The 13,275-nt window shown below is 36.4% G+C and overlaps 1 protein-coding gene across 7 annotated transcripts in view; it reads left to right on the forward strand.

Annotated features, from left to right (window-relative positions):
* si:dkey-237h12.3 (teneurin-3) overlaps positions 1-13,275 on the forward strand; it is a 148,958-nt gene that overhangs the window by 92,919 nt on the left and 42,764 nt on the right. For all 7 annotated transcript variants that reach the window (XM_058797083.1, XM_058797084.1, XM_058797085.1 and 4 more), the window contains 6 exons: positions 927-1,113; positions 7,710-7,948; positions 9,087-9,206; positions 10,369-10,583; positions 11,419-11,626; positions 12,317-12,418. In XM_058797083.1, the coding sequence (XP_058653066.1) occupies positions 927-1,113; positions 7,710-7,948; positions 9,087-9,206; positions 10,369-10,583; positions 11,419-11,626; positions 12,317-12,418 (1,071 nt within the window). The remainder of the gene's footprint in view (positions 1-926; positions 1,114-7,709; positions 7,949-9,086; positions 9,207-10,368; positions 10,584-11,418; positions 11,627-12,316; positions 12,419-13,275) is intronic.

Raw genomic sequence — 13,275 nt, forward strand, 5'->3', positions numbered from 1 at the left:
AGGCTAAAATTGCATTTTTACCATAGCATTGAGGTGCTATATGTGGTTTTTAACTCTTATCATGATGTAAATATATGCTACTATGGAAGAATAATGGTTCATTTTAATAAAATTAAATTTCACCATATAAAAAAAGAGGTTGTTACAATTTTTCACAGATGTTACTGATTTTGATAATGAACATAAATTTACATTTGCATCCTAACTCAAACTACTACTGTCAACTCAATGTCAAATGTGCATTTCTAAGACACAAAAAATGTATATTATTATTGCATACATATATATATATATATATATATATATATATATATATATAATATACTGTATATATGGGCGTTTATAAATATAAAATGGGTGGTTGGGGTGGGGTCTCAGATTATCATATGTGTACCATGAAAAAAGGTTGGGAACCACTGATGTAGAGCATTCATCTTATATTTTATATAATTTATACATTTAAATTTATATATATATATATATATATATATATATATATTGATTATATATAATTTTATATAATTTAAGATATTTTTCTAAACTTCTGTTTTTTAAAGAAATTATATCCCTCCCCTCATTTTTTCTGTTATTGCTAACAAATAAGCAGACTGGTAACATTACCTGCAATACTCAACAGTACTACATTTAGTACTACGCTAAATACTGATTTTTCACAAATTAAATCACATTGCAGTAAATCGTGTGATTCTCATAATGTAGTGTTTAGCGTCTCCTCTGTCTCTCTTAAATGAAGCTGGACGGGGTGAAGTGAAGATTTGAAGGTGTTCATAGGACCAAATCATCCTGTAAAGAATCCCATTTAACCCAATCCAATCTGGAACAGGCACACAATCCGCCTGCGCTTTGTGTAAAGCAGAATTCTGTAACAAGCTCCACTAATACCTCTGCCTCTCCTCTTCCAATAGACCAGCTTCCCAGCCAAGCAGGACCGCCTCCTCTGCCACCTGCTCCACATCAACACAAGCTGCATCCGTCAGTCACCTCCCTTAACCAATCACTGGCCAATCAGCCGACAGAGCTTCAGAGCGCATCTGAATGCGTGCAACTTCAAGAAAACTGGGTTCTGGGTGGCAACGTGGGCTTGGAGAACAGGTACGTGTTTTTTACAGTCATAAATTTGCTCACTCATTCACTTACTGTTTTCAGTGTTTTGTATGTAGTCAATGACTATATGGGGAAGGAGTGAAAGAAAATAAGCGAGTGAATTCTGATGCTGATTTAAGAACAAACAACATTATGCCGTATGCATTTTATCTATATTTTAATTATTTTCCTTATGGTTTTGACTTTTTTGGTTTTACAGAGGAATTATTGAAAATAAACAAAAAACAATGTTCACAATTGTATAAAACTAGAACATTTTGCACAGTGAAAAAAATATTTTATTTTATTTCATTTTACATAGATGAATATGCTATTTAAATCATCCAGCAATTTTTCAGTTCCTCTCTGTATAGACTTCTGAGTTGAAGAAGTGAAGAAACATAAAATGTTTGTTTTCATAGTTGTTGGTAAACTTAATTATTTGATATCAATCTTTATAGTAATTTTCTTTAAATCAAATTATGACTTATCAAAAAAAAAAAAAAAATGAGATGTACCAAGGCAATATTATAGAAATACAATTAACTTCGGACAAGCATTTGTGTGTGTGTGTGTGTGTGTGTGTGTCACATTTGGTGAGTGTACATCAGTTAAGTCAGATTGCATTATGGGTAAAGGACTGAACTATATATTCAGACACGCTACAAAATGGCTGACACCTGATATAGTGCACTTATGTCACTTTTACAATCTTTTGAACATTGTATATCATGAATCGCTGTGTTGGGCATGAATATTAAAATTCCACTCAATCAGTTTGATTTGTGTCAAAAATCATACTCTATACTCTATATAGTCATTCATTTCCCATTAAGTTTCAATCAGTTATTTATCACTACTCATATTTGAGCAAATATTGTGGTAAAACCTACCAAGACAAGCCTTTATATAATGCACCTTGCTGTCACTACAGATTTCTTGAAGTGTACTACTCAAGCTGAGGGCTGCCTACCCAGCATCCACCTGACAGAATGAATTTATGTATGCATGACATGAGTATCATATCAAGCATAAATAAATACACATCATGTTAGTCTCACCCTCTTCAGATACACATATCATTTGGATCCCAAAAGCATTTGTATACACACATTTGTTCTTATTATGATAATACGAAAAATTTTTTCTTGTAATAGTGCACACAGTCTCTTAACCTGTTTATTGTTTAATAATAAGAGCATTTTTGAATTAAAGAATAAAAATGCGATGCAAGTCTTAATAAAAGGATATTTTCCTTTACAAAATCCAGCCTTTGTTCATAACCGACTCACAGAGTAAATAGTAATGTACTGCATCATAGATTTTCCACACCCATATGCAGATTTCTAAACGCTACAATCAGCATTTTCACTTCAAAAGGCTGAAGGGAAGGGTCCCGGTAGACTGGGTCCTGCAGAGGACGAATATGAATGTAAAAGCATTGGAAATAGACTTAATTATCCAAAACATCCAAGAAAACATTTCTATTATGTATACGTGCAATTTGATGCAAACACATATAATTAAATGACCAAGTAGTGGACGCAGAGCACAAAGAAAGATGTTGTTCCTCATAAAATAATATTAGTAGTTGAATTGAAATCAATCAATTCATGCAATTCGTTTGGCCTATATTTAGACTAAGTGGATGAAACATCAAAAAGAATATGCTTATTTTTAGCTTAAAGGGATCATAACAAATCTCCCTTGATCTTTTGAAATAAAAGACTTTTTGGATTGTAAAAACATACTGTCATTTTCAGATCTGAAAACCTCTTTCACAGAAAAGAAAAAAGATCTTACTGCAACTAAGATGCAAAAATGGCTCATTTAAAAATAATTGGATTTTTGACATAGAAACCCAAAAAACATGAACACATGATTGACCACTTACATATCAGATGCCTGTTCAGTGTTACTCATATATAGTGTATATATTTAGAGACATAGAGAGAGAAAAGCTGGAAACTGGCAACTTTTTTTAAACAGCATGAAGGAGTTAAATTCTTCCTGGATGATACATTGCACATAATGTCATAATGGCACAGTTTATATAACCCTGTATTGCTGCATGTACCCTGAGGAGCCTGAGCTGCCACCCACTCAAAAGGTTAAACAAGATGAATAACAGATTTAAACTGTTCACAGTATCATTCCACAACAAAAAACATGTGTGCCATTAAATGCTCATCTCAAAATTGTCACTAAATGTGCTGAAAAATAGCTACTACGTGGCCATCATTTTTGTCCAAAAATGTCATTTTCAGTTTTCAGCCAAAAGAGAAAACTATTTGTTATTTTGTATTTGACATGAACAAAAAGCCATATGTATTATGAAATAATCCAGGTTCCATTGGATCTAAAAAAAAAAAAAGATAGATGTTATTCCACCTGAAGGAAGGACAAGTCTAATACTAACAGCTACCTGTGCAGCTGAAATATTTCTAACATAAAGCAATTTCATAAATATTTCTATCATAAAGCAGTTTCAAACACTATTTCAAATTGCCTTATGTACCATTGTATCTTAAGCAATGCATTCACTGTTGCTTTCTGTCATAAAATGATTGCAATGTGTGTAGAATACACAAAATTAATCCATTAAGTTATAACCTATGAATAAAGTAGCCGTGTGTGTGTGTGTGTGTGTGTGTTTAGCATATATAGAGGAATGGGATGTCATTATAAAAAAAATAAATAAATAAGGAGTGGGTCATCTTGAATGAATGAATCAAATTTAATTTCAGTCTACGATCAGCCTAGCCTGCAATTTAGTGTGGCTTTTATTTCCCTGCTATTTCAACATAATGCCCATGTATTTTTTTTCTTTAATGCTTTTCATTAACTTCCAAAAAAAAAAAACACTCCTGGAATTTTTCATCAGTACAGGAATATATGTAGAACAGGAAGAATTGTAAGTTTTAATATTTCGTAAATCATTTCAACTTGGTAAACTGGTCTCTTAATTGTGATATATATATATATATATATATATATATATATATATAATTTATTTATTTTTTTCATGAAATGGCATTTAATGTAGAATCCACCCTGCAGTCGCACTGTACACATTCATTACCAACAGAAGTGTTGGCAATGCTGCGCGTCAGGTTTTTGATCTTGTGCAGGCCACAGCTGTTGTGCTCCATTGTGGAGAGGAAAAAACAACTACAAAAAGAAAGAAAACAAAGGACTCTAGTGAGAGCGTACGTCTTATGGATATGAGAAGGGAATATGTTTTGTAATCACATCAAGTGAAGAATCTTTGTTGTGTGTCTAGATCTAGGCAGAGAACACAGGCTTCTCCTGTTATTAATGATCCCAGTAGAATTCCTCTACTACCTCTCTCTCTCTCTCTTCAGCTTCCTCGCTTTCCTCCTCGCAGTACACTGATCCATCACCATCTCCTTTTCTCACTACTCTACCTTTCTCAGAGTGTTATCTTGAAAACTTTCCACTCCGCTGTCTGTCACAAAGACTCTGATCTTTACATGTCAACAGAAAGGGACTGTCCTAAAATGGCAGTGGCGCAGAAACCTCCAGGGAGCGTCTTAAAATACCGCCACTCTGCCGAGTGCTGGAGAGGCACCTGCTGCTCCGAGACCCCTACTGAGGTGGCAGATGCTTCCGCCTCAAAGAGGATGCTTGAATCCTAGTTGGAGTTGAGAGGATATGTGCAAGTCCTCCTTGTTTTTCACAGTTTTTCCCCCCTCTCATTTAACTTAAGTCTCACGTGCGCATTTGTCAGAAAGAGGCCTTGTTTTCACGTTAAACTCGCGTCACCGGTCACATACTCTTTTCGCATATAGACTCAATCGTTTTAACTCTTTAAGTCAACAAGCAGTCCTTTGAAAAGCCCACTCTTTTCTTTAGCCTAGCTAATGCGGCAGTTATTATATATCAGATTATGCCAGGAAAGGACTTTTATTCTTTTGTTTGCAACTTCTCTTTCAACCTCCAAATCCTCCTTTTTCCTCTGTAGGGCCTCTTCTTTCGCACCGCAGCATTCCAAGCGTCAAACCGATGACAAGGAAAGGTGGGACGCTGACAGAGAATCACATTGTACAAGAGCAAAAAAAAAAACTAAAAAAACTCTTTGGGGTGAAGTTACTTTTTAGTCGTCCTAATGCGAACAACACTCTCACACCCTACAAGAAGGGGCGATGAGGATTAGCTAAGTCATTTTCTCTGCCTGGCGTCACACTCCCGCTAATCAATTATGGATTGTTTGGCCTCAAAACGGCACACTGTCAGTGTATTTGTTAATCGTTTGTGAAGGCTTTTAAATGTGCCTCATTCAGTGCGCAGTGGCCCGGAACCTATCCGAGCCCTTGTGAAAAATGTGTGTGTGTGTGTGCCTGTGTGTTTGGAGTCGTGGCAGCAGCTCATAACCGTGCAGATTATAAAGTAGAAGTTTTACAATGGAGTCCTTCTGAATGAAAAGCAGGCATTTTAAACCAGGCCTGTATTGAAATTTGCACAAAAGAACAAGCGTCTGAGTGCTGCTTGACCGTTGAAGTTTGAACTTTTAAAGAGTAATGCTGCTAGCTGGCGAGTTTTAAATGTTTCCTCATCTGAAATGTTACACAGTCAAGGATTCTTTGTGTAGAAGGTGGAATCAGGTACATTTCTTCATCTTAAAAAAATCACATTAAAATAGAATGGCATAATTTACAAAAATGATCAAATAATGTACAGATGAGATGAAGACTAGTCTAATAATAACTGTTTTGTTCTCTTAGGGGCCACCACAAGACATCAGTTGTGTCTGAGAATTTTTGTTTTGTATAATGCTTTTTCTAGTGTTACTTTCCAAAAATAAAATAAAAGTGTATCTAAGCAGTATGTATATATTCTGAACTATAAAAGCCATTATAACAGTATAGGTATAACTTTTATTATACTTATATAATACTGTATATACTTTTGTACAACTGGAAAAAAGACAAGAAAGCAATTTGGTCAAAAGTATAAAGGTCCAGCGAAAAAGTAAAACATAAATCAATAAAATAATAAAACTTAATTTGAACTTAATTATTTGCTCCTGCCAAGGATTGATTATAATTTGTGCGTTTTTATGAGCTGAAAACATTTTCTTGTCATTATTTATTGATTTATTTTCCTAATCACATTCAGATCAGACAGTAAACTTAAATGAAAAATAAAATGGCCAAATAAACAGGTCCTACATCCAGAGCCGTGAGGAGTACCGACAGCACACCAACTGTAAAATGCCTCCAGGACACAAGACTGTACGCAGCAGCCAGTGTGAGGCAGGCAGGCAGGCAGAAGGGCAATGTAAACAGCCAGCCAGAGTGAACAAGAACCACCAACAACACGTGGAGATTTGCTGCAAATGAATCTGAGAATGTCTGTTTTATTGATGTGTGTAGTATGAATGAATCAGATAAACAACCAAAGGGAACAAATCAAAATATCAGCAAACTGTCCTGTTTTGAAGCAGAATCATAGGCAGCAAAACAAACAAAATATCCTAAATTCAATTTTAAAATGTTTTTAGAAGTTCCTCATCTTCTGTATACTCTATTCCAAGCCAGCCATACTGTGCCTAATGTTATGTTTTATATACACATATGCACGTTTGTGGTGTGTTTGTTTATTTTAAATTAATAGGCACACATTTTTTACTATTACTATTATTTTTACAACACTTTTTATTATTATCAATGTTAAAAACACTTTTACTGCTTTTTACTTTCATAAAACTTTCACTTGCTGCTTTTTGTTTTAAAACTGTTAAAAGAAAGAAAAACAAGTTCCTGACTCCAGACTTTATAACTTGCCGTTTCACAAAATGTGACTGTTGTAGGAAGGATGTCAGCAAAAGTCATTCAGTGTTTATTTAGTGAGGGATTCATCAAACTGATTCAAACTGTAAAGTTTGTGAGTTTTTATGAGCTCAAAACTTTTCTTGTTTTTATTTTTTGGTTTGTGTTTTTCACATCACATTTAAATCAGACAGCAAACTTAACATTAACAACTCAGGTAAAACATGATTTATTTTGCTGTGGTGTTGAAGATTCGGCAGCGGTGGAGCGCCACTGATGAAAAGCAGAACAGAAAAAAAACACTGCCATTAGATGCTGATGCATACACATCATTATGGGTTATGTTTGTCATCATAAAATCTAGAGTTCAGTTTACCACAGTTCACTTTGACTTGACTTTGTGTGGTTCTTTCCATCATTGTCCATCGTTAGAGACATTCATTTCATACAAGTACAGGCACTGGTCCAATGACAGCCCTCTAAATCAATGAAGCTATTAGGATTTTAATGGCAGCTTATTAAATTACAGCTTTTGTTACATACAAAACCTTGTATCCACAACAAAGCAATAGCAAAGCTATAACTGCAGTTTCCATGGCGATTAAAATAGTGACATAAATGAAAAAGGTGTAGCTTTAAAATTCTCAATAGGTCAGCTAATTTGAATAACTTTTAACAAAAACATTGCTACTTATCTTTTTTTTTTTTTTTTTTTTTTTTACCTGAGGTTTTGTTCACAGCTCGCTCTGAAAGTTTTCAGCAAGGTTATTGTTTTATATTTCATCATCTCATATCTTATCTCCCTTTCCCTAGGCACTTCCTGCTTAAGACTGGAACCGGCACCACATCTCTCTTCACAACTCCCAATCCCGGTTATACTATGGCGACTGGAGCTGTCTACTCTCCACCAGCTCGTCCCTTAACCCGCAACACGCTATCAAGAGGTGCATTCAAATTTAACAAGTCGCCTAAACGGTGTTCGTGGAAATGCACCGCACTCAGTGCTGTAGGCGTGGCCACCCTGCTGTCAATTCTTCTCTGCTACTGTATAGGTAACTCTTTGTGTGTGTGTGTGTGTGTGTGTGTGTGTGTGTGTTTGCGTGCCCTTAAGTGACCATGATGTTCTCAGGTGCGAGCTGTTTTATCCAGCCTGCCCCCATAAGAGATAGCGAAATAGCTCATCAAGTGGAGTTTTTCCTTCCTCTGCCTTCATCTGTGGCCAAAACACCTGGTGCTCTGCTCTAAATAGTAACCCTATCTCTAGGAAGTCACATACACACAGATATACTGGAAAAAAAAGACATCAGTTTATTGATTAATATCTGGAGCGAAGCAAAAGCTGCATGATCTTATTGTCCGCAACAATCTCTATTCACTCCGTTAGCCCACAAAAACATTATAACCTCCATTTTTTTATTCTCTCCAATTTTTTAACATTGTTTCCCCACTGTGAGTTATTTGCCGCAGTTGGAGACTCCTCCTCCCCTGCTGAAGGCCTGTTAGAAACATTTATCCCTCCAAAGATCAAACCGAGAGGAAGAGAGGTGTGTGAAGCGTAGCCTCCTCAGCAAGCTCCCTCGCTGTGAACTTTGAAGGAGACTTTTCCCAAGCTGTTTTCACACAGATCGAATGGTTAAAAAAAACAACTAGAAAGTGTTTGCCTAAGATTTAAAGGCAGTGCAAGAAGAAGAGAATGTTTTGAAGAGAGAATGGGGGAAAGAGGAGAGACAGCAAGGGGAAAGAGAGAATGGGAGAAACTCCTGTATTATATAACGCAGACATGTTTTGATCTTCAGGCTTTTGATTTTCGCATTTTCCCTCTTTTTTCTTTTTAATCACTGGAATCTAATTCTATTTTCTCTACAATAAATTTTTCAGTGACAAGCTAAAGACTAATCTGGAGTATATTCAAAACAGTTTGTGTCAAGGCCCCATGCAGCGATAATTTAAAGAACATGTTTTCAAATAGTAGAAAAAGACATTGGTGCACTATTTAGAGAGTCTAATGAGGGAGAGGATTTCTTTTTATATTTCGCTTGTGTCCAACACATGCGTAAAGGAGACTGCAAATCACCTTCCTGAGTGGCTTTCAACAGCTTTTAAACTATATCCTTTTGCAAATGAGAATATCTCATGACATGATATGTGCTTGCTGTTCCGTTTCATGATCTTAATTGCCTTCTCTTGCAGCCATGCATGTACTTGGCCTGAACTGGAAACTGAAGGATGTGGATAATCATGCCTTTGAGAATGGACGAGCCAAACCAGTGACGTTCCCGACCAACACTGTGACTGCAATTTCTGCAGATGGTAACATTTCAAGGCCGAAATCAATGACCTTTCAGTCACAGAGGACTGCATTTTCATATCTCTATGAGATATTTTAGATATGTTATTTGATATAGATTGCTGTTATTTCTTTCAAGCTGCATATTCATTTGTTGAGCAGTGTTTCCTTTTCAGTTTCTTTCTTGTTCTTAGTGCAGTATAGTACCCAATTGCAAAAAGATTACAAGAAACGATGTTGTAATTTAGAGACATAAAAAGTCACAAGGAACAAAGAAACAATGCTGCAATTGAGAGATAGAAAGTCGTATTGTGAGATATAAAGGACAGCTAATCACATTGGTCTATTCTGGTATGCAACAGTCATTTTTCTCAATCCAGTCAATTCCCAATGGATAAAATAAGTGAAAAGGGTACTGAATGTCATTTCTTGTTGACTTTAAAGACTGCTAAAGTACTATTGAGAAACGATTGTGATAGTATCTTTCACTACAGAGTGACATTCTCCAAAGAATAGCACCCACTGTGCTAGGTTTGTCCTAATTACCATGTTTAGAAAGCATCAGTTTGAAGCAAGTCAATAAAAGACGATTTCCTCATTCTGAGTGCGAACCTGCCATGCTGTATTGTGTTCTTTTAATTGACTTACTGCCTCTTTCTGAAGTGAGATATAAAGATGTTTGCCTGTGTTGTATAAACTCTGTCAACTGTCATCTGAATGATAGCCTTTGGAGAGTATGAAAGAGCATGGCAAATGCCTACTGCAAGTTTTAGGGTAATGTTTGACATTTAGAGGCTCTCATCAGAAAAATCATTGAAGAGACTATTTATCTCTGAGCATACTGTAGAGAAATATAAAAAATACTTTTAATTTTCTTTTGAAATTTTAGGCTTGAAATAAGACCAAACCCTTTGTTTTATCGAAAAATGAAGCAGTCTTGACTGAATTGATAGGAATTAGTATTTGACTGTGTTTGCTACAGTGAATAAACTTTGTAAAAAGAACATGAAGTAAGCATGAGTGCCCAAGAATAAAGACCCTTATTTAATATCAAACTGTACATTTAAGTCTTTTATGTGAATCGTGAGTAAACTTAAAATATTATAGCTATACAACTATGACAGTTTTCTGGGCTTATGGATTCAGTTATGGAATAATGTTGTATTAATATGTGTCTGCTCACAGGAAGGATTGGAGTGATGCTGCAGTATAACTCCACGCTGGACACTGGGCAGATGGAGTTGGGTCAGCAGGTAGCACATGCCGTTCCACCAGGAGTTTTCTGGAGGTCCAGACTTCTCATTGAACAGCCCCACTTTCTCAAGTTTAATATTTCCATTCAGAAAAATGCCCTGATTGGAGTCTATGGAAGGAGAGGACTTCCACCCTCACACACCCAGGTAATACAATATCAAAGTCTTCTAGTTTAATTGTCTCAAATAAGTCATAAGTGGCTAATTAGTTAATCATCAAGTTATTTAAAATGTCAATGGACTTTTTTAACCTTCCAAAATTAATGAATTCGCTTCATTATTTTGCATTTATTAAACCACAGATAAAACTGTTGTCTGTCAAGTATCCGATACTCCTGTTGACAGAAGCTATTCAATATAAAAAACAAGGAGCTGAAGGAATAAGACGTCCAAGGTTATTCGCCAGAAAGAACAAATCCTTCTTTAATCATAACAAAACAAAACAAACTGCTCCAACAGAAAGACATCTTCTCTCTGTCTCAGTGATTGGCTGGGTGTTTAACACTCACAGCTGTCAATAAAAGCAGCATCTTTCGTAAGTGCTGAGGAAAACTGTCCAACTTATTGTAGATGTTCAATCAATGTGTCCCCAAAGCCATCACGATAAACTAAAGCAAGCTTATTGAATGCTGCTTCCAATTTGCCATGTGTCTTCTTATTGCTTTTTGTAGCTGACCAGTAGGAAATCAATTGGAGAAACTTTAATTTAGAGTCTTCAGTTAGTGGGTCTATCTATTTATTTTAATGTTCTGCTTGAAGTAGAGGAAGTTCTAATGAATAACACTCTGTGATGCCAAATGAATGAAAAATAGACATCTGTTTTCCTTTGTGTTGTAAAAGATTTCTTGGGATGACATTTTGGGACAGGGTAATGGCAGCCTAAATGTCATGGTGTCTGGATATTAAATTTGCCTTTCATTTTGTTGTAACACATTTGACAACAGCTGCGTAATAGCAGTCAATGCAATTGTGTGTGTTTCAGTATGACTTTGTGGAGCTTCTAGATGGCAGTAGGCTCATCTCACGAGAGCGTGTTCAGTTGGATCCGGAGCTCAGGGACCGACTGGAGAATCCGGTCAGCGTTCAGCAGGCAGGCTTCATCCAGTACCTGCACACCGGTGTGTGGCACCTGGCCTTTTACAATGATGGCCGCACCGTAGAGCCTGTCTCATACAGCACCATAGTACTAGGTGAGCTAGCATATGTAATACAACCATGTAGCTTCATGTGATTGAGTGCATACGCTTTTGTCTTTTATGCACCACAGAGAGTGGCTGGTTATTTTGTGTTTCCTGCTTATTTATGCATCAAAGCTGAAAATGTAATTTCATACAAAACATTATGTAATGTGATGCTTGACAGAGCAACTGGGCCGTTGTAACAAGCTTTTATAGGTGCCTTCAGATGGCCTTTTTATATTTCTGTCTTGCACCCAAGTGCCTGAGATAGTGCAGCAGTGATAATGAGGCGTGCAGAAGCATGCCCTGAGTTGTTGGCTAATCAATAAGTTTGATTCTGCCGCTATCTCCTTCTGTCAGGCCAGGGAATATGGAGGCCAAAAGACTAAATCTCTAAGCCTTGAGCTGCTGAGCTGTTTGTTTTTATCTTCAAATATGATTTTTATGCAGCCATGAGGAGGATCTGCTTTTATTTACAGCAAAAGTGAAAGGAAACTACTTGCTTTTTCAATTATTTATGCATTTATTTCAGTATTTGGCATAGTTCTCATAGAGATTCCTTATAATTTTTAATGTTTAGTAGTGTTTTTAACCCTCTTACTTTGTACTATGCCTTGTTAGACCACAAATATGAAGCAGTGTAAAAATGCAGTTAATATGTCACCAAAAATTTGATTTTATTATCTGACCTTCTTTGTGCAGAGTCGGTGATGGAATGCCCACACAATTGCTATGGCAATGGAGAATGTGTCTCAGGCACATGTAATTGCTTCCCAGGATTCCTTGGGCCATATTGCTCAAGAGGTGTGTGTGGTGTTCTAATGATATAGTTTTAGCAGTCAGGATGAATCTCACAAAAAACCTGTGAAGAACCTGTCCACACTATATATATATATATATATATATATATATATATATATACAAACCCGATTCCAAAAAAGTTGGGACACTGTACAAATTGTGAATAAAAACAGAATGCAATGATGTGGAAGTTTCAAATTTCAATATTTTATTCAGAATACAACATAGATGACATATCAAATGTTTAAACTGAGAAAATTTATCATTTTAAGGGAAAAATAAGTTGATTTTAACTTTCATGGCATCAACACATCTCAAAAAAGTTGGGACAAGGCCATGTTTACCACTGTGTGGCATCCCCTCTTCTTTTTATAACACTCTGCAAACGTTTGGGGACTGAGGAGACAAGTTGCTCAAGTTTAGGAATAGGAATGTTGTCCCATTCTTGTCTGATACAGGCTTCTCGTTGCTCAACTGTCTTAGGTCTTCTTTGTCACATCTTCCTCTTTATGATGCGCCAAATGTTTTCTATGGGTGAAAGACGTGGACTGCAGGCTGGCCATTTCAGTACCCGGATCCTTCTTCTGCGCAGCCATGATGTTGTAATTGATGCAGTATGTGGTCTGGCATTGTCATGTTGGAAAATGCAAGGTCTTCCCTGAAAGAGACGACGTCTGGATGGGAGCATATGTTGTTCTAGAACTTGGATATACCTTTCAGCATTGATGGTGCCTTTCCAGATGTGTAAGCTGCCCATGCCACACGCACTCATGCAACCCCATACCATCAGAGATGCAGGCTTCTGAACTGAGCACTGATAACAACTTGGGTTGTCCTTGTCCTCTTTAGTCCGGATGACA

This window comes from Onychostoma macrolepis, chromosome 14 (assembly GCF_012432095.1).
Source record: "Onychostoma macrolepis isolate SWU-2019 chromosome 14, ASM1243209v1, whole genome shotgun sequence".
Classification (NCBI taxonomy): Eukaryota; Metazoa; Chordata; class Actinopteri; order Cypriniformes; family Cyprinidae; genus Onychostoma; species Onychostoma macrolepis.